General features: G+C 37.2%; 1 protein-coding gene across 3 annotated transcripts in view; it reads left to right on the top strand.

The window, feature by feature from the left end:
* CFAP95 (cilia and flagella associated protein 95) overlaps positions 1-18,301 on the top strand; it is an 88,977-nt gene that overhangs the window by 52,375 nt on the left and 18,301 nt on the right. For 2 of the 3 annotated variants that reach the window (XM_073021530.1, XM_007969451.3), the window contains one exon: positions 14,741-14,798. The exons of the other annotated variant lie outside the window; for it this stretch is intronic. In XM_073021530.1, the coding sequence (XP_072877631.1) occupies positions 14,741-14,798 (58 nt within the window). The remainder of the gene's footprint in view (positions 1-14,740; positions 14,799-18,301) is intronic. 3 annotated transcript variants of the gene reach the window in all.

Genomic DNA, 18,301 nt, shown 5'->3' with positions numbered 1-18,301 from the left:
TCCAAAAGTTTTTTATCCAGTAAGCACCAGAGCTGGGCTTTAAACTGCTATCTGGTCTGACTGACTGCAGAGCCTGTGTCATTAACTTTTAATGGGAAAAACTGCAATTACTTTTGCACCAACCTAAATACTACATTGCATCATCTTTGCTGCTTACATGTGTATAGTGCTCCATATCTTTCAGAGTATTTTCACACCCATTATCCATTATTCCATTCTGCTTAACAATCACACAAGGTCATTTGGGTGAGTATTTTAATTGTATAGAGGAGAAAATCAAAGCACAAAAATAACCAAAGAATTCAATTCCTCATTAAGTAATTAATCCATCTATTCTATAGATATTTATGAGGCCGATACTAATGGGAAGAGTTTAAATGCAGAGTGGTTACGTGACTTTCTTAAGGCTCCATGACTGCTTAATGGCATAGCAGAAACTGGAAGCTTTGGGTCACAGTTCTACGCTCTTGATGGGAGGGGAGAACATCTTACAAAGCTTCTAGGGATCTTAGCAAATGCTGGGCTTGGATCAGGATTAAAATCAGATTCAAATTGTCCTCCATTTCATCTTTCCTCTCCACCTCTTACCCACTAGCTTCTTAGAGGTTGATCTCTAAAAAGTAGGCCTGGGGCCTGGGCACATGGCTCATACCTGTGGTCCCAACATGTTGAGAGGTTGAGGTGAGAGGATCAGTTGAGCCTAGAAGTTCAAGTCTGCAGTGAGTTTGAATCACCTGTTCTGTGAAAGGACTGTATATACAAAGCGACCCCCAAATGCTGAAGGAATAAGAAAGAGGCAGACAAATCCAGGTCATAGGTTTCGGGTAGTTTAAGGGAACTTAAAAGCAGGGAGACTTACAGAAGAATGGTCTTGGGAGGCCACAATACAGGTAGATCTCCACATCGCAAATCCCCAGATCCAGGGCTTAAATCTTAGGGAAAATATCACTGCTCTGGAAGGAATGTGTAGGTGGCTATGGATGTCAAAGCCTATGATTCCAGAACAAGGGTCGTTTTGGAGGAAACTTACAATGAGTAGGTCTTCCTACATAAAGAGTAATACATCAGTCGGACATTTGGGAGGCATTCTTGAACTTGGGGTTAGTTAGAAGTTACATGGTGGATTGGCATTTAAAATAAAGTCACTCTTCTCTCCTTGTGGCCACTGCACTCCAGCTAGGGTGATGGAGTGAGACCTTGTCTCAAAAATAAAGAAATAAAATTTTTAAAATAGGCCTGGAATTCAGCAGCTGTGGATTTGTTCTGTGGCTAATTCAGCAGGTAGAAGTAGGAGGAAATGACAGGGATGTCTGTATCAGCTCAATGTAAGTTTTTTTTTTTTTTTTTTGAATGATGGTTGCTGTTAAGAATGAGACAGAGATTTCCAGAGTGGTTGTAAGTTGCAGTCTCACTTGCACAATGCACCCCTCACCTTAACACAGGGTCAGGTAGACTCCATGACCGGCTGTGGCTACGTTTGTCTTAAGTAATTAATACTGCTTCTACTGCTGCCAGTGATGAGATTAACTCCAAATTAATTCCCTGCTTCTTTAAGTCACATACTCACATTCAGACTCCTAGATGGGACCTGTCTGATTTGGTGAATACATGTCACATGCCCTTGTTCTGGCTGCCAGGAAGCTGGGTGATAAAATATCTGCCACCCATCTAGACAAAACAGAAAAGAAACAGAAACAGTTGATCTTTAAGGTTCCTTTGAGCTTAAGAAGCTGTGATTCTGTGGGCTTGGGTACATCATCTTGTCATCGAGTTGCACATGTTACGACTGGTGTTAGGGCAGCTGTCGATGTTTTAACTCATACCATGAATTTTATGATAACTCCAGTATCAGACACCGTTTCCTTTCCTATCTTACAAAACATCTTTCGTTGTACTCTACCTTACAAAGTATATAATAACTACAACCGTTAAACACAAAAGAGGGCAAGCATAGCAAATTGTGGGTGGTGCAGGGTGAAAGCCGGCCACCTAACTTCCCGGCATCCTTACAGTGTGGCATATCCTAGTGAATATACTGGTTTCTGGTCTTCAGTTTTACATTTCCGGAAAGCCTGTTTTTATCAGTACTTCAGAATTTATCTGACACATGGAGATCAACTTGTGCTCATTAAATTCACGAGAAACATCAGAATTCTAATTAGTTAATTTATGAGAAATAAAAATTTCAAGCACACCAGAAGGTCATGTCAGCCTAATAAAAGGCATTCTCTCTCTGTGAAAAACCATAGGGGAAGCCAAACAATAATCAGAATGTTGTTCACTCTTTAAAATCAGAGCAAGGGGAGTTGGTTACATGATTACAATGATTAATGGCCTTAGACTTCGGTGACCTGATTGTAATAGGATTCTTTTGGTGGTAAGGAACAAAAACACAATTAAAATTTTCTTGGGCAAAAAGGACAGTTTATTAAAAGAATACTGGAATGCCTCATGGAACTTTGGGAAAGTCCTTTGAAGAACCTGGCTTCAGAGATTACTGGAATCGGGACTAGAAGAAACTTGGGATTCTCTTCCTGTTGGCTTCATTCCCTCCCTCTGAGGATCAACTTCTTCCACTGACTGGAGGATGTTACATCCCTCAGTTACTGTCATGGGAGTGTGAGTGGCCCTTTTCCATTGGTTACTATTAAGAAAAGGAAATCCCAAAAAGGGCGCTGACCTAACAGCCACGAGTAGGGATGGGAGCGGTAAAGCAGAGCCACCTGGCACATGCTTGTTTCTGCTGGGTCCAGATAATGACTTAAAGTCACTGTTGGCTGTCAGTAAGTCCAGTTTGGTGGATTGACATTGATGTAGTCCAGCTCTGCTTCCAGAACCAGGGGGATCTGTTTGTGAACCAGGATACCTCTTCCCCAAGACAATGCCTAGAAATAATGCCTCACTTGTCTTTCTGACCTCTTGCTTCCCGGAGTTTCTCTGAAAGGCATTTCTCTTTTTAATGGACCTGTTCTTTCTGCTACAGCTAATATCTAGAGGAAGATCCATGTTGATTTCTCATATTTTTATTCTCAAAAGACCTCCTTATTTCAAATTTGGGGAGCACGTAATGTACTCTCTATCACTTGAAGATTGATTGTTGTCCTGTTCTTCGGATTTTTTTTTAAGGGGGCAAGGGAGGGAGGAGGCAATCACAAAGAGTTGATGAGTAATTGGCTGAAAGTCATCGTTCAATATTATAAAAGTTTCTATTTTGTTCCGCAATCCCTTTTTAGAAAGATAACTGAATATTTTAATCTTTCACCTGTATTTACTTTGCATACTCGTTGTAGTTAATCTATATCTCTTTATATTCTGATTTTATTTTTAATGATTTAGTTATTCAATGAATGTTTCTCATTGCCTACTTTGTATCAGACTCTGTGCTGAGAGGTGATAATAAGGAGAGGGAGAAGGGCTCAATTAGGAGGGATAGGTTTCTGTCTGCTTTACATGAGTAGAGAGATACCCAAATACTGACCTGCAGGATAGTTCAGCCCAAAGCAACTCTCCAGTGTTCTACTGGGGTTCCTGATAAGCATATCATTTGAGTCACAACTTTGAGTGAGAAGAGCGTAGGGAAGCAAGTTCACTGTTATCTATTAACACAAACATATTTTAAGATTATGGAATATTTTCATTAACTAAAATATTTTTCAAACACCCATCTACTCATTACCCAGTTATAATGTAAGTTAATATTTTTACTATACATGTTTCAATGTTTTTAAAGAAATGGTTTATCATGATTTATATAGCCATTCAATATATCTATTTTCTTGTACGACATTAGCTTCCAAATTTTCACTATTACAAATAAGGCCACAGTAACTATCATTATACACACTTCCTTGAATATATATGTAAAAGTTTCTTTATACCCCATAAATATTACAATTATAAATCATCAATTCACAATAACATTTTTTATAAAAGAGTTTTCTTTATATTCAGAATTGCTGGGTAATAAGACATATGCACCTTCAATTTTGCAAGATATTGCCACTAGTTTTGTTTGTACATATTTATTGTTTCATATTCTCATAAATAGGGATTTTTAATTTTTATCAATCTAATAGATATTACATGGCATTTCATTGTTGTTTTACTTTGCATTTCACTAATTACTAAATTTGATTTGCAAGAGTTTTAAAGGCTGGGCACAGTGGCTTACGCCTGTAATCCCAGCACTTTGGGAGACCAAGGCAAGTGGATCTCTTGAGGCCAGGAGTTCAAGACCAGCCTGGCCAACATGACAAAGCCCCATCTCTACTAAACATACAAAAATTACCCGGGCTTGGTGGTGCATGCCTGTAGTTCCAGCTACTTGGGAGGTTAAGGCAGGAGAATTGCTTAAACCTGGGAGGAGGAGGTTGCAATGAGCTATGATTGTGCCACTGCACTCCAGTCTGGGGATGACACAGTGAGATTTTGTCTAAAAAGAAAAAAAAGGGTTTTAAAAAATTAATTGTGTTATTAATCCTCTTTTGATTAGATTTATGTTATTAATCCTCTTTTGGTTAGATTTATTTCATTTTATTTTACTATTTTTTTGAGATGGAGTCTTGCACTGTCTCCCAGGCTGGAGTGTAATGGCACGGTCTCGGCTCACTGCAACCTCCACCTCCTGGGTTCAAGTGATTCCCCCACCTCAGCCTCCTGAGTAGCTGAGACTACAGGCACCCGCCACCACGCCTGGCTAATTTTTGTATTTTTAGTAAAGACGGGGTTTCACCATGTTGGCCAGGCTGGTCTCAAACTCCTGACCTCAAGTGATCCACCTGCCTCGGCCTCCCAAAGTGTTGGGATTACAGGCGTGAGCTACTGCACCTGGCCTTTTGGTTAGATTCATAATAAATATGTTCTTCTAGTCTTTGACTTTTCTGAAAACTTTGTTTATAGTATCTTTTGATCAACAGAAGTTTTAAATTACAGTTTAGTCAAGACCTATATATGAAATGTCAAACTCTAAAATTTTAGAAATTACATATGTATTCCCATACAGAAATGTATATGTAACATACATGTAATATAGATGCATATATATAATATTTTTATAAGACTAAAGATTATTATGTAACTCACACTTTCCCTACTGATTTGTAAGGTCATTTCTGTCATACACCAAATTCCTACATTTAAGCAGATCTGCTTCCAGGCTTTCTTTACATTTTCTCAATTGGTCTATTTTTATATTGACTCTCTTTGGCACTTTATGGAGTCATATGACTATTAGGATTTGTTTGTCAAGTTCTACAAAACACCTTATTGGTGTTTAGATTGGAAGTGCTTTAAATTTTCTGGATGGAATAATTGCTATCATTATATCCACCATTCCACACATACATAAATTATTTTACATTTTTCAACAACATTTTGTATTTTCCCCGTAAATCATATATATCTTCTGTTTTATGTATTCTTATAGGAAACTTAGATATTTTGTTGCCAAGTATAAATGGGATTTTCCTACTTTGATTATGCTTTCTAATTTCTTGTTGCAGGTATATGGCTATGCTATTTTTGTATATTGATCTTTTATCCGACAACCTTGCTGAAACTTGCCTATTGTTATAATTTGTAGATTCTCTAGCATTTTGTAAAATGTAAACAACTTTGTCATCCATGGAGGATGATGATTTTTTTTTTTATTCCGATTATGCTATTTGCTGATGTTGATTTTGCTGTTTTTTCTTGTTTTACTGTGTTTTCTAGGCTCTCTAGTGCATTATTGAATAGAAGTGCTAATGGAGGACTTCTGTGACTAGGAATATTTCAGGGGAGAATTTTCATGAGCTTAGTTTTTATTCTTATTTATTGTGTTCTTCTCTTAGTAATGTTGCCTTGTTCTGTTCATTTAAAGTATGATGGATTTTCCTGGACTAGCAGCAATCATAGATCATTCTATCCCAGAGGAATGAAAACTTTGGGCAGTTTGCTCAATATCTTAGTTCAAGAGTGCCCTCTTCAGTTCTAACAGTGAAGTGAGACTTGTTTAATTAATGACACGTTTCCAGGGTGGTAAAATGTAGGAGGGAGTGATGTTTACTGATATCGTGATACTCTCTTATAGCCCTAGGATCCTTATTTTCTTGTGTTTTATTTCTTATTTTTCTTTACCTTCTAGTTGCCCCCCTCCTTTCTAGAAGCAGTGTCTTCCCAAGACTATAACTGTGGTCCTGGATACTTCCTTGAAAAGTCATGCTTCAGATCTTCTGGTCTCAGACCTGTTCTCATGATTTCCTCATCAGAAAAGGGCATTCTCTTTCTGTGGGTGCTGTCCTCTGTGTTCCACCTCTGCTAGAGACTTGTCACCTCTCCTGTCTTCCATGTAATCCCTGCCTGATTCTGTTTCAGCGTGGGCTCTGATTTGACTCTACTGATTCTGGAGTGTTCTACCTACATGTAAATTGAAGTTTGTGGTATTCCCTATCCTTCACTATGCTCTACCTGTGGGCAATTGTGTAGTTTTATTTGCTTTACTGTTGACCCTTATGGTTTTGGAGGATGTATGTAGATATGTGGATTTAAGGAACCAAAGGGTTGAGAAATGTGTGTTGCAACCTTCCTGCATAACTGTGGATTTGCCATTTTATTTCTGTGATTCTGGTCTTTTTTTGCCTTACATATTTGTATTAGGCTGTTTTTGCATTGAAATAAAGAAATCCCTGAGACTGGGTAATTTAAAAAGAAAAGAGGTTTAACTGGCTCACAGTTCTACAGGCTTTACAGGAAACATGGTGCTGGCATCTGCTTAGCTTCTAGGGAGTCCTCAGGGAGCTTTTACTCATGGCAGAAGGTGAAGGGGAGCAGGCACATCACATGGCAGAAGCAGGAGCAAACAAGAGAGTTGGGGGGCAGGAGCTACACACTTTTATATGACCAGATAGTGTGAGAACTCACTCACTATTATGAAGATGGCACCAGGCCACAAGGGATCTTCCTCCATGACCCAACCACCTCCCACCAGGCCTCACCTCCAGTATTGGGAATTACAATTCAACATGAGATTTGGGCAGGGACAAATATCCAAACAGTGTCAATATTCTATATGTTGTTAGGTTTGTTGACATAAGATTGTTATATGCTTTCTTGATGACTTGCTGTTTTAATCAGTAGATTATGATCTTTATAACTAGTAATTTTTGTTCAAAGTCTCTTACATAGGGTATTAATTTAAGAATTCAATTTCCTTTGGTTAATATTTGCTGTTGTTGACCAAAAGACCACCAGGATGGCTAAATAGTAGAAAGGAGAGCTTTATTGGAGATATTGGTTTGGAAGCTGGGAGGAGGAAGTCTCCAGCATGGACAAGGGGAAGCACAGGTTGGGTTTTATGCTTCACAGGGCCTGAATCATGCATATTCAGGAGACTTGAGGGGAAAAGCTATACATATTTATGAGGGAGCTGTGTGCGTATGTAATGGATAAATATGTATATGACATACATCCTATGTTCACTTTGGGACTGGGTTTTAACATTAAAATGAGGTGGAATTTGGCTCTTCCTATCAAAAGGTGAGCTTTAGGACACAAAGACAGTTTATGCACAGCCTCAATCGGTTGGCAGGAACTGGTTAAAGGTCTGCAATCGCTTATCAGCGAAGAAAGTTTGTAAGGCCAGTCCTCTATCCAATTAGAGTCACAGTGGTTTGGATTGTAAATCAGAATTAGGACAACTGGCCTGACATCTCCTATTGTTAGGGTATTTAGTGAGAATTTAGAAATTTGCAATGCCAAACCGTCCCTGAATCCCCTAACCATAGGTAACTTTTTGGTTTTTTTTAACCTTAGGTTCTGTCTTAGTTGATAAAGGGGTGTCTATTTTGGTCTCTCAGATCGCACTGTGTATACTTTTATATATTTTTGTTTTGTTTTTTATTATTTTATGTTTAATTGTTTTGGGTACATAGTAGGTGTATGTATTTATAGAATACATGAGATATTTTGGTATAGGCATGCAATGCATAATAATCACATCATGAAAAACTGGATATCCTCTCAAGCATTTATCCTTTGTGTTACAAACAATCCAATTATACTCTTTTAGTTATTTTAAAATGTACAATTAAATTATTATTGACTATAGTCCCCACATTGTGCTATTAAATACTAAGTCTTACTCATTCTATTATTTTTTGTACCCATTCACCATCCCCACCTCCCCAACGTGCCACCCCCTCCCTGCCCCAACTACCCTTCCCATCCTCTGGTAACCATCATTCTACTCCCTATGTCCATGAGTTCAGTTGTTTTGGTTTGTAGATCCCACAAATACATGAGAACATGTGATATTTGTCTTTTTGTGCCTGGCCTATTTCACTTAACATAGTGATCTCCTGTTCTATCAATGTTGTTGCAAAAGACAGAATCTCATTCTTTTTAATGGCTGAATAGTACTTCATTGTCTAGAAGTACCACGTTTTCTCTATCGATTCACCTGTTGATGAATTCTTAGGTTGCTTCCAAATCTTGGTCATTGTGAACAGTGCTGCAACAAACTTGGGAGTGCAGATATTTCTTTGATATACTGATTTCCTTTCTTTTGCATATATACCCAGCAGTGGGATTGCTGAATCATATGATAGCTCAATTGTTAGCTTTTTGAGTAACCTCCAAACTGTTCTTCATAGTGGTTGTACTAATTTACATTCTTACAACAATATATAAGGGTTCCCTTTTCTCCACATCCTCACCAGCATTTGTTATTGCCTGTCTTGTGGATATAAGCCATTTTAACTGGCATGAAATAATATCTCATTATAGTTTTGATTTGCATTTCTCTAATGATCAATGATGTTGAGTACCTTTTCATATGCCTGTTTGCCACGTGTATGTCTTCTTTTGAGAAATGTCTATTTGAATCATTGGTCCATTTTTTGATGGGATTATTAGATTTTTTTCCTGTAGAGTTGTTTGAGCTCTTTATATATTCTTGTTACTAATCCCTCGTCAGATGGGTAGTTTGTAAATATTTTCTCCAATTCTGTGGGTGATCCCTTCACTTTGTTGATTGTATCCTTTGCTATGTAGAAGCTTTTTAACTTGATGTGATACCATTTGTCTGCTTTTGCTTTCATTGCCTGTGCTTGTGGAGTATTGCTCAAGAAATCTTTGCCCAGATCAATGTCCTAGAGATCTTTCCCAAAGTTTTCTTGTAGTAGTTTCATAGTTTGAGGTCATCAATTCAAGTCTTTAATCCATTTTGATTTGATTTCTGTATATGATGAGAGATAGGGGTCTAGTTTCATTTTCTACATATGGAAATCCAGTTTCCCCAGCACCATTTGTTAAAGAGACTGTCTTTTCTCCAGTGTATGTTATTGGCACCTTTCTCAAAAATGAATTCACTGTAGGTGTGTGGATTTGTTTCTGGGTTCTGTATTCTGTTCCATTGGTCTATGTGTCTGTTTTTATGCCAGTACTGTGCTGTTTTGGTTACTATAGCTCTGTAGCATAATTTGAAGTCAAATAATGTGACTCTTCCAGTTTTGTTTTTTTTGGCTCAGGATAGCTTTAGCTGTTCTGTGTCTTTCATTATTCCATATAAATTTTAGAATTGTTTCTTCTATTTCCATAGAAGATGTCATTGGTATTTTGATAGGGGTTGCATTTAATCTGTAGATTGCTCTGGGTAATATGGACATTTTAACAATATGGAGTTTTCCAAGCCATGAACATAAAATATTTTTCCATTTTGTGGTGTTTTCTTCAATTTCTCTCATCTATGTTTTATAGTTTTCATTGTATAGATCTTTCACTTCTTTTGTTAATTCCTAGGTATCTAATTTTATTTGTGACTATTGTAAATAGGATTAAGTTTTTTGAATTTTTTTTTCAGATTGTTCACTGTTAACAAATACAAATGTCACTGAATTTTTTTTTTTTTTTTTTTTTTTTGAGACAGTCTTTCTTTGTCACCCAGGCTGGAGTGCAACAGTGTGATAATGGCTCACTGCAACCTCTGCCTCCCAAGTTCAAGCAATTCTCCTGCCTCAGCCACCTGAATAGCTGGGATTACACCTGGCTAATTTTTACATTTTTGTAGAGGCTGGGTTTCACCATGTTGCCCAGGTTGGTCTTGAACTCCTGGCCTCAAGTGATCTACCCACCTGGCCTCCTAAAATGCTGGGGGGCTTGAGCCACTGTGCTTGATCTGCCACTGATTTTTGTATGTTAATTTTGTATCCTGCAACTTTACTGAATTTATCAGTTCTAAATTTACTGAATTTGTTTATCAGTATACTTTTTTGGTGGTCTTTAGGATTTTCTAAATATAAAATCATGTCATGTACAAACAAGGATAATTCGACTTCTCCCTTTCCAATTTGGATGCCCTTTATTTCTTTTTCTTGTCTAATTGCTCTAGCTAAGATTTCCAGTACTATGTTGAATAACAGTGGTGAAAGTGGGCATCCTTGTTGTATTTCAGATTTTAGAGGAAAGGCTTTCAATTTTTCCCCATTCAGTGTGACACTAGCTGTGGGTCTGTCATATATAGCTTTCATTATGTTGAAGTATATTCTTTCTTTAATCAATTTTTTGAGGATGTTTATCATAAAGGGATGTTGAACTTTTATCAAATACTTTTTCCGTATCAATTGAAATGACTGTATAATTTGTATCCTTCATTCTGTTGATATGATGTATCACACTGATAGATTTGCATATGTTGAACCATCCTTGTGTCTCTGGGATAAATCCCACTTGATCATGATGAATGATTTTTTTAACATGTTGTTGAATTTGGTTTGCTAGTATTTTATCAAGGATTTTTGCATCAATATTCATTAGAGATACTGGCCTGTAGTTTTCTTTTTTTGATGTGTCTTTGTCTTGTTTTGGAATCAGGGTAATACTGGCCTCTTAGAATGAGTTTGGAAGTATTCCCTCTGCCTCTATTTTTCAGAATAGTTTGAGTAGGATTGGTATTAGTTCTTTAAATGTTTGGTAGAATTCAGCAGTGAAGCCCTCATGTCCTGGACTTTTCCTTACTGGGAGAATTTTTTATCTTTGATCTCATTACTTGTTATTGGTGTAAGAGTTAAAGAGGAAAGAAACACAAAAAGTGGCTCAACAGTCAAAGACAGGTTTATTTTGGAGAATAAAGCTGAGAGGGGCTTCTAGACTATTTCAGTTAGGAGCATTCCTCTCTTACAGACTAAGAGTATTTGAAGGTTCAGGGCTAGAAAACTTATCATAGGCTTGGAATGTTTCTGTGTTGGGGAGAAGTTTATTGCGGGGTTGGAATGTTCTCTGGTCGGAGGGGAGGTTATCTTGGGGCTGACATCTCTCTGGTTGGGGAGGGGTTTATCTTAAGGTTGGAAAGTTTCTGGTTGGAGATGTCATTTGTGGTTTATGATCATGCTGACCTTAGCCATTAGGCTGATGCCCTTTGGTTTTAGGCAGTTTTTGATCAAAGTGAACTTTAAAATGGCGGTGTTTGTCCCAGATGGCGAAGCTCCTGCTCTGTCAACTAGTCTGTTCAGGTTTTGGATTTCTTCATGGTTCAGTCTTGGTAGGTTGTATGTGTCTAGAAATTTACCCATTTCTTCTAGATTTTCTAATTTATTGGCATATAGTTTCCTGTAGTAGCCACTAATGATCCTTTGAATTTCTGCCCTATCAGTTGTAATGTCTCCTTTTTCATCTCTGACTTTATTTATTTGGGTCTTCTCTCTTTTTTTCTTAGTCTGGCTAAAGGTTTGTCAATTTTGTTTATCTTTTAAAAAACAATTTTAAAAAAATCATTCTTTTGTATTGCTTTCTTCATTTCAAATTCATTTATTTCTACTCTGATTATTATTTCGTTTCTTCTATTAGTTTTGGATTCAGTTTGCTCTTGCTTTTCTAGTTCTTTAAGATGCATCAATAGGTTATTTATTTGAGGTTTTTCTTCTTTTTTGATGTAGGCACTTAGCTATAAATTTTCCTCCTAGTACTGCTTTCACTGTATTCCTTAAGTTTTGGTATGTTGTATTTTCATTGTCATTTGTTTTAAGAAATTTTTCAATTTCCTTCTTAATTTTTTCATTAAACCACTGGTCACTGAGAAGTATATTTTTTAATTTCCATGCATTGGTATGTATTTTTATATACTTTTACTTTCAAGCTTCTTTGAAAGTAATTTTATTTTATGTATAAAAGCAGGTAGTTGGTAATTAAAAATTATTTTTGTTTTAGAGACAGGGTCTCTCTCTGTCACCTGGGCTGGTACTGCTATAGCTCACGGCAGCCTCAAACTCCTGGCCTTAAGGGATGCTCCTGCCTCAGCTTCCTGAGTAGCTGGGAGTACAGGTGCAAGCTACTAAGCCAGTCAGCATAGGAGTTTTGACCTGCTCCCTTTTTGACCTGGGCTGGTTCACCCCTCCTTAGGCAATCTGGTGGTCCTGCTCCTGGGAGGTCACCATACTGATGTTGAACTTAGTGTGGACACCCCATAGGCATACAGCACTATAGCTCAGAACCCCTGGGCTCAATTGACCCTCCTGCCTCAGTCTCCTGAGTAGCTGGGACCATAGACACACGCCACCGAACATGACAAGTAGGAGTTTTTTTTTAAAAAAAAAAATACAGTTTGATGTTCAATTTAAGTCTGAGAAAATATTTTCACTGATAGGTTTAACCCCTTTATTTTTATTATAATTGCTAAGATATTTAATTTTATTTTTATGATTTTAATTTGTTTTATGAGCAGAAATAATGTCCACTGTTCCTTTTATTCTCCTTTCCTGACTCCTATTAGATTTATCTTTTAAAAAAAACCATTTGATGGTTTGAAAGTTACATTTCTAATTTGTGTTGTTTTAATCATTAGTATTCAAACTCTAGCGTACATCAGAATCACCTAAAGGGTTTGCTAAGATATATATTGCTGGGTCCCACCCCTAGAGTTTCTAATTTAGTTGTTTTGTGGTGGGACCCAAGTATTCACATTTCTATTCCCAGGTGCTGCTGCTACTACTCAGGAAATCACACCCTGAGAACCCAGCAAGAATTGGTGGTTACCACCCGGGTATCCAATAGCCTGTCTAAGTTGAACTTGTTATTTTGGGATTCTTGTTGGGTTCTGTGACTTTCTCACCAGCTCAGCCATGCATTAAAACGTCTTAAAATTTCCTTTTACCCTGGTTTTTCAGTATGCAATACTCAGAGGAGTTTCTTTGGCCATCCAGTCCCATAATATTGCCAAGAATGGAGGTGGGGTTTTAATTTCTCATAGGAGAATAATTTTTCCCCCACCGTGAACTCAAGCAGAGAGAAACTTTCTTGCAAGTTTCTCTGGACTAGTAGCTGAGGTTTCTCTGGTTTATTTTATATGGAGGTATAGCCTTTACAGATTCTTGGTTATCATTGGAGTTTAGTTCTCTGCCTCCTGTGAATCTAAGGCCAAGTCTCTTACTCTAGATGTGTAGTTCAAACTCCACATCAGTTTATGGTTTCCCATTGTAGTGACTATCCTCTTCAGTTCTAGCACCTCAGGGTTTCCTTTTTGGGCTTGGGTATACATATATACTTATAGACCTTGGGGGATAAGCATGGATGTATTTCATCCAGCATTTCTGTGTGTTTAATGGGGCGGAGGTTGGGGATGCTATGTAATCTCAGTCTATCTGGCTGTCCTCCATTATTCTTCAGCAGTCACCTGGCAAAGAATGTGGGTCCAAAAACTCATAGAGGCAGGAAGCTGGTGATAAAGAGAATCCTTGGAATGCAGAACTCCTGAGCTCAGGGACTTGAGCCTGGGTTGCCACAAATATCATTAGTACAGGAGAGTAGTAGGTGGTGCTAAATTGGAGGTACAGTAGTCTCCCCTTATTCATAGTTTTGTTTTCCACAGTTTCAGTTACATGAGGTCAACTGCAGTCTGAAAATATTAAACAGAAAATTTTGGAAATGAACAATTTGTAAGTTTTAAATTGCATGTAGCTCTGAGCAGTGCCACAAAATCTTGTGCCATCTGGCTTCATCCAGTTCAGGACATGAATCCTCCCTTTGTCCAGTGTCTCCACACTGTCTACTGTCCCTGGCTGTTAGTCACTTAGTAGCCTTCTTCATTATTAGATTGTCACGGTATTGCAGTGCTTGTGTTCAAGTAACCCTTATTTTACTTGATGATGGCTCTAGAGTGCAAGAGTGGTGGTGCAGGCATTCAGATATGCTAAAGAGAAGCTGTCAAGTGCTTCCTTTAAGCACTTTAGGTGCTTCAAGATGAAAGTTCTCAACTTAAGGAGAGCAAAAAAAAAATCGTATGCTGAAGTATCTAAGACCCATGGTAAGAACAAATCTTCTATCCTTGCAATTATAAAGAAGAAAAGAAAAATTCATGTTAGTTTTGCTGTTGTACCTCAGACTGCAAAAGCGAAGGCCATAATGTTTGATAAGTCCTTAGCTAAGATAAAAAAAGGCACTACATTTATGGGTAGAAAACATGAACGGAAATGTGTTCTAACTGACAGCAATTGGATTCAGTACTATCCGAGGCTTCAGACATCCACTTAGGGGTCTTGGAACATATTCCCTAAGAATAAGGGAGACTGCTGAAATTGAAGTTGGGGGTACCCTGCTGGTGGTGGATAATACTATATACAGCGGCTGGGGCAGTTGAGGGATTTTAAATTTTGATTAGGGCCAATCCTTCCTGAAATGTTTTTATTTCATGTAAAGTGTATATCAATAACCATTTAAAATATTTTTCTTTTCGAAGTGATTCTTTCCTCAAACATTGACTTATCCCTCTTAGGTGTGCACTGACAACATACTCAGAAGATTATGTTCCACCATATGATTATCAGCCACATGTGAGTACAAGAGCCATAGTCTTCTACCTATTTGTGTACTTGAAGTGATTCTTTGCACCTAGTATAGTCAAACTTGGGAAGGAAGGAGAATATTTTACGTTTATTTTGAGATGTTAGCTGTTTATTGGAGTCATGAGAATGTTTTATGGTTATGATTTATGGGTGTTTATAGATTTCAGGGAAAAATACTGCAGTATCTAAAATATATTAGACACTTTCTTCCTCATCTTGTTTACTTGTCCCCTCCCTGAATTCAATTTATCTGGAATAAGAACCCACTTTCTATTCATTTGTATTGCATCAACACATAAAAGTAAGTGGCTTAATATAGCTCTGGGAAATATGTATGTTAATTTAAGAATGTCCAGTTTATAACTTGAATGTATTTGTACTTTACAAATTATGCAACAGAAACAAAACAAGGCTGCTTCCAATTAGCCTTGTTCTGGAAGTCTTAACCAGGGCAGCAGACATGAGATAGAAATAAGATATTTAGCTATTGATAAAGAAGAGAAAAGCACATCTTATTTTCCAATAGTGTAATTATCTATTGAGGAGAACCAAGATATTAAACTGAGAAGTAATTAGAATAAATAAGACAATAGCTTTCCTTCACATCAGCACTAACCAGTTAATAAATCATAAAAGAAAAATCATACAAATTATTATTAGCGATACAAATTCAAAATTCTTTCATGAGGAAAGTTTCACCAAGATCAATAAAAGATAACGTGGCAGTTTATCTCCAAAGATGGCAGACGTTCCTGTTGGCACAAGCCACTCCCCATTTAGGGTGAGGATTCCTCCATCTCGAGTTGAGGTGATCAGTAGAACATGGCAAAAGTGACTGTGTGCCAGTTATGAGCTTAGCTTTAAGATTGCCTCCACCTTTTAAGCCCTGAGCCACCAGAGAAGAAATCCAGGCTACTCTGTTGGAGGGAGAGGCTGTGGGAGGAACACTGGCAAGCTTGACTTACGAGTGAGGAAGCCATCATGGATAATCAGTTTAGCAGAGCCTGGACTCCAGCTCTGGCTTCCATATGACTGCAACCCATGAGGAATCACAAGAAGAAACTGAAGCCATTATCTGTTTGTTTTAAAATATGAACCAAAACATGACTGAGGCGGATATCTCAAATAAAAAGGAATAGCTACCATTTTAGGGAACTGGAAAACTAAAGTAATTATAAACTAAATTTATAAGTTTAATAAAATCCCAATGGATTTTGTTTTCTTTCTGAATTTTAAGATTCCAGGAATTATTTGAAAGGACAAACAGATGAGAATAATCAAAAATGTTTTGAAAAGATAGCATAACCGATTTAGGGAAGTAAGGGATTTAGGACGCCACCTTCATTATATGCTACATTCTGATTTTTTTTTCTTATTTAAAAAAATAATATTTAAGACATAGAAACAACAAATGTGGTAGTTTATGGTTTAATATGCTTTATATATATAACTCATACTTATTGGCAGGAGAAATGTAAATGACCCTAGAGAAACGAGCAAAGGAAATATATGGGCTGTTTACAAAGTAGGAAATAAAATCAACTAACTAGTAAATATAGGGAATATGCTCCATTTACAAAAAATAAACAATATGAATTAAGACAAAAAGATTTTTCTTTTTGAGAATAAAATTGGCAATATTTTAAAAAAATACCGTTTGAGGCTGGGCGTGGTGGCTCAGGCTTGTAATCCCAGCACTTTGGGTGGCCAAGGCAGGTGGATCACTTGAGGTCAGGCATTTGCAACCAGCCTGGCCAATGTGATGAAACCTTGTCTCTACTAAAAAAATACAAACATTAGGCACACGTGGTGGTACGTTGTCTGTGATTCCAGCTATTTGGGAGGCTGAGGCAAGAGAATCTCTTGAACCCGGGAGGCGGAGGTTGCAGTGAGCAGAGATTGTGCCACTGCACTCCAGCCTGGGTGATGGAGTGAGACTCGGTCTCAAAAAGGAAAAAACGAACCAAAAAAACAGTTTGACCTAATAATTCTTTTTCTAGGAAACTTCCCCAAAGAAAAGTAATTTGAACTAGTAATGAAATTCATATGCAAATATATTCATCACTGAATTATTTATGATGACAAAACTTGGAAAGTACCTAAATATTTAGTATTACCGAAACTGCCTTTGCAAAAGTTACAGTAAGAAGGGAAATGTGACATAACTGAGTCCGTCTTGCTTCTACCAGGCTGAGCTGCTTTTGCTCCTTCTTATGTGGAGGCCATAATAGTTCTTTTTCTGAACTGATATCCTCGTTCGTAAATGGAAACCATATTTGTAAATACTAACAAAAGGTCACAAGGTTAGACTTACGGTGAGGGCTTGAACTTTGCTAAAGAATAGGCATGGTTAAATAATTACCTGGCATTGCTTAACTTGCTTTTTTACACATTGCTTACTGCTCCAGAGCCAAGTAACAGGGGTCACAAGATTTATAACTTCCCCAACTACTCAGATAACTTCATTATTGTGAAACCTAAAGAACAGGTCTTTGAGCTATTTTTCAGATTTAGCTTTTCAGCAGACAGAGAAATGTTGCCTGGTCCTGAGATCCTCTCCTGGGAACTGACTCAGCTATGCAAAGACAGTTTAGACACTCCTGTGATTTCATTCTCAGCCAATCTTTTCAGTTCCCCAGGTCCCAGTCCACCAAATTATTCTTAAAATATCTAGCCTCTGAATTATTGGGAAGGTAGATTTGAGAAATTTCTCCTGTCCTTCTGCTTGGCTGGTCCTTGATAATTAAATTCCTTTGCTGCAACACCTGCTGTTCTTAATGTATTGTTTTTCGAGGGCCAGTAGGCAAGAAGAATCCACTGGGCTGTAACATTAGGAGTACTATTAATCAAGTATGTTATAAGCGTATGATGAGATATTGTGCAGCCTTTATATTCTCCATAGATAGTTCTTAGTGTCTTGATAAATCTTCATTTAAGGGTAAAAAAATTAAGGTACAAAGTTGCATGTATATTTTATCCAAACTACATACAAATATGGAGAACGTTTTAAAAACTGGGGAAACTGCCAAAATGCTAGCACAGTTGGCCAATGAATGTTGAGATTCTAGGTGACTTTCTTCATCTTTACAGTTTTTAGAATTTTCCAATGTAACAAGTGTGATTGTTTATCATCAGAAAAACCGCAAGGAAAGAAACATATTATTTTAAAATGCATTTCAGGTCCGTTTTCTTATTTACATGGGATCTGGCTATATCTTTAAATAAAAGACATCTAATTAAAAATTCACAAATTTCAAAGGACTAAATATTATAAATATAAATAATGTGGGATGTATTCTCAGGGCACATAAATCATTAACCGTTGCATTATACATTTATGCTTTTAATTTTTTCAGCGTTATTTTTAACATTTCTCATGTTATTTGTTTCCACATTAACAGCACAGCATACCATGACAGTTGTTTGCCTTTATTTGCAATTTTGTTCATTTACTTCTAATGTGTTTTCCAAAGTAATTGATTTTGAGGCAT

This window comes from Chlorocebus sabaeus, chromosome 12, assembly GCF_047675955.1.
Source record: "Chlorocebus sabaeus isolate Y175 chromosome 12, mChlSab1.0.hap1, whole genome shotgun sequence".
Classification (NCBI taxonomy): domain Eukaryota; kingdom Metazoa; phylum Chordata; class Mammalia; order Primates; family Cercopithecidae; genus Chlorocebus; species Chlorocebus sabaeus.
This window is presented reverse-complemented; position numbering and strand designations above follow the sequence as displayed.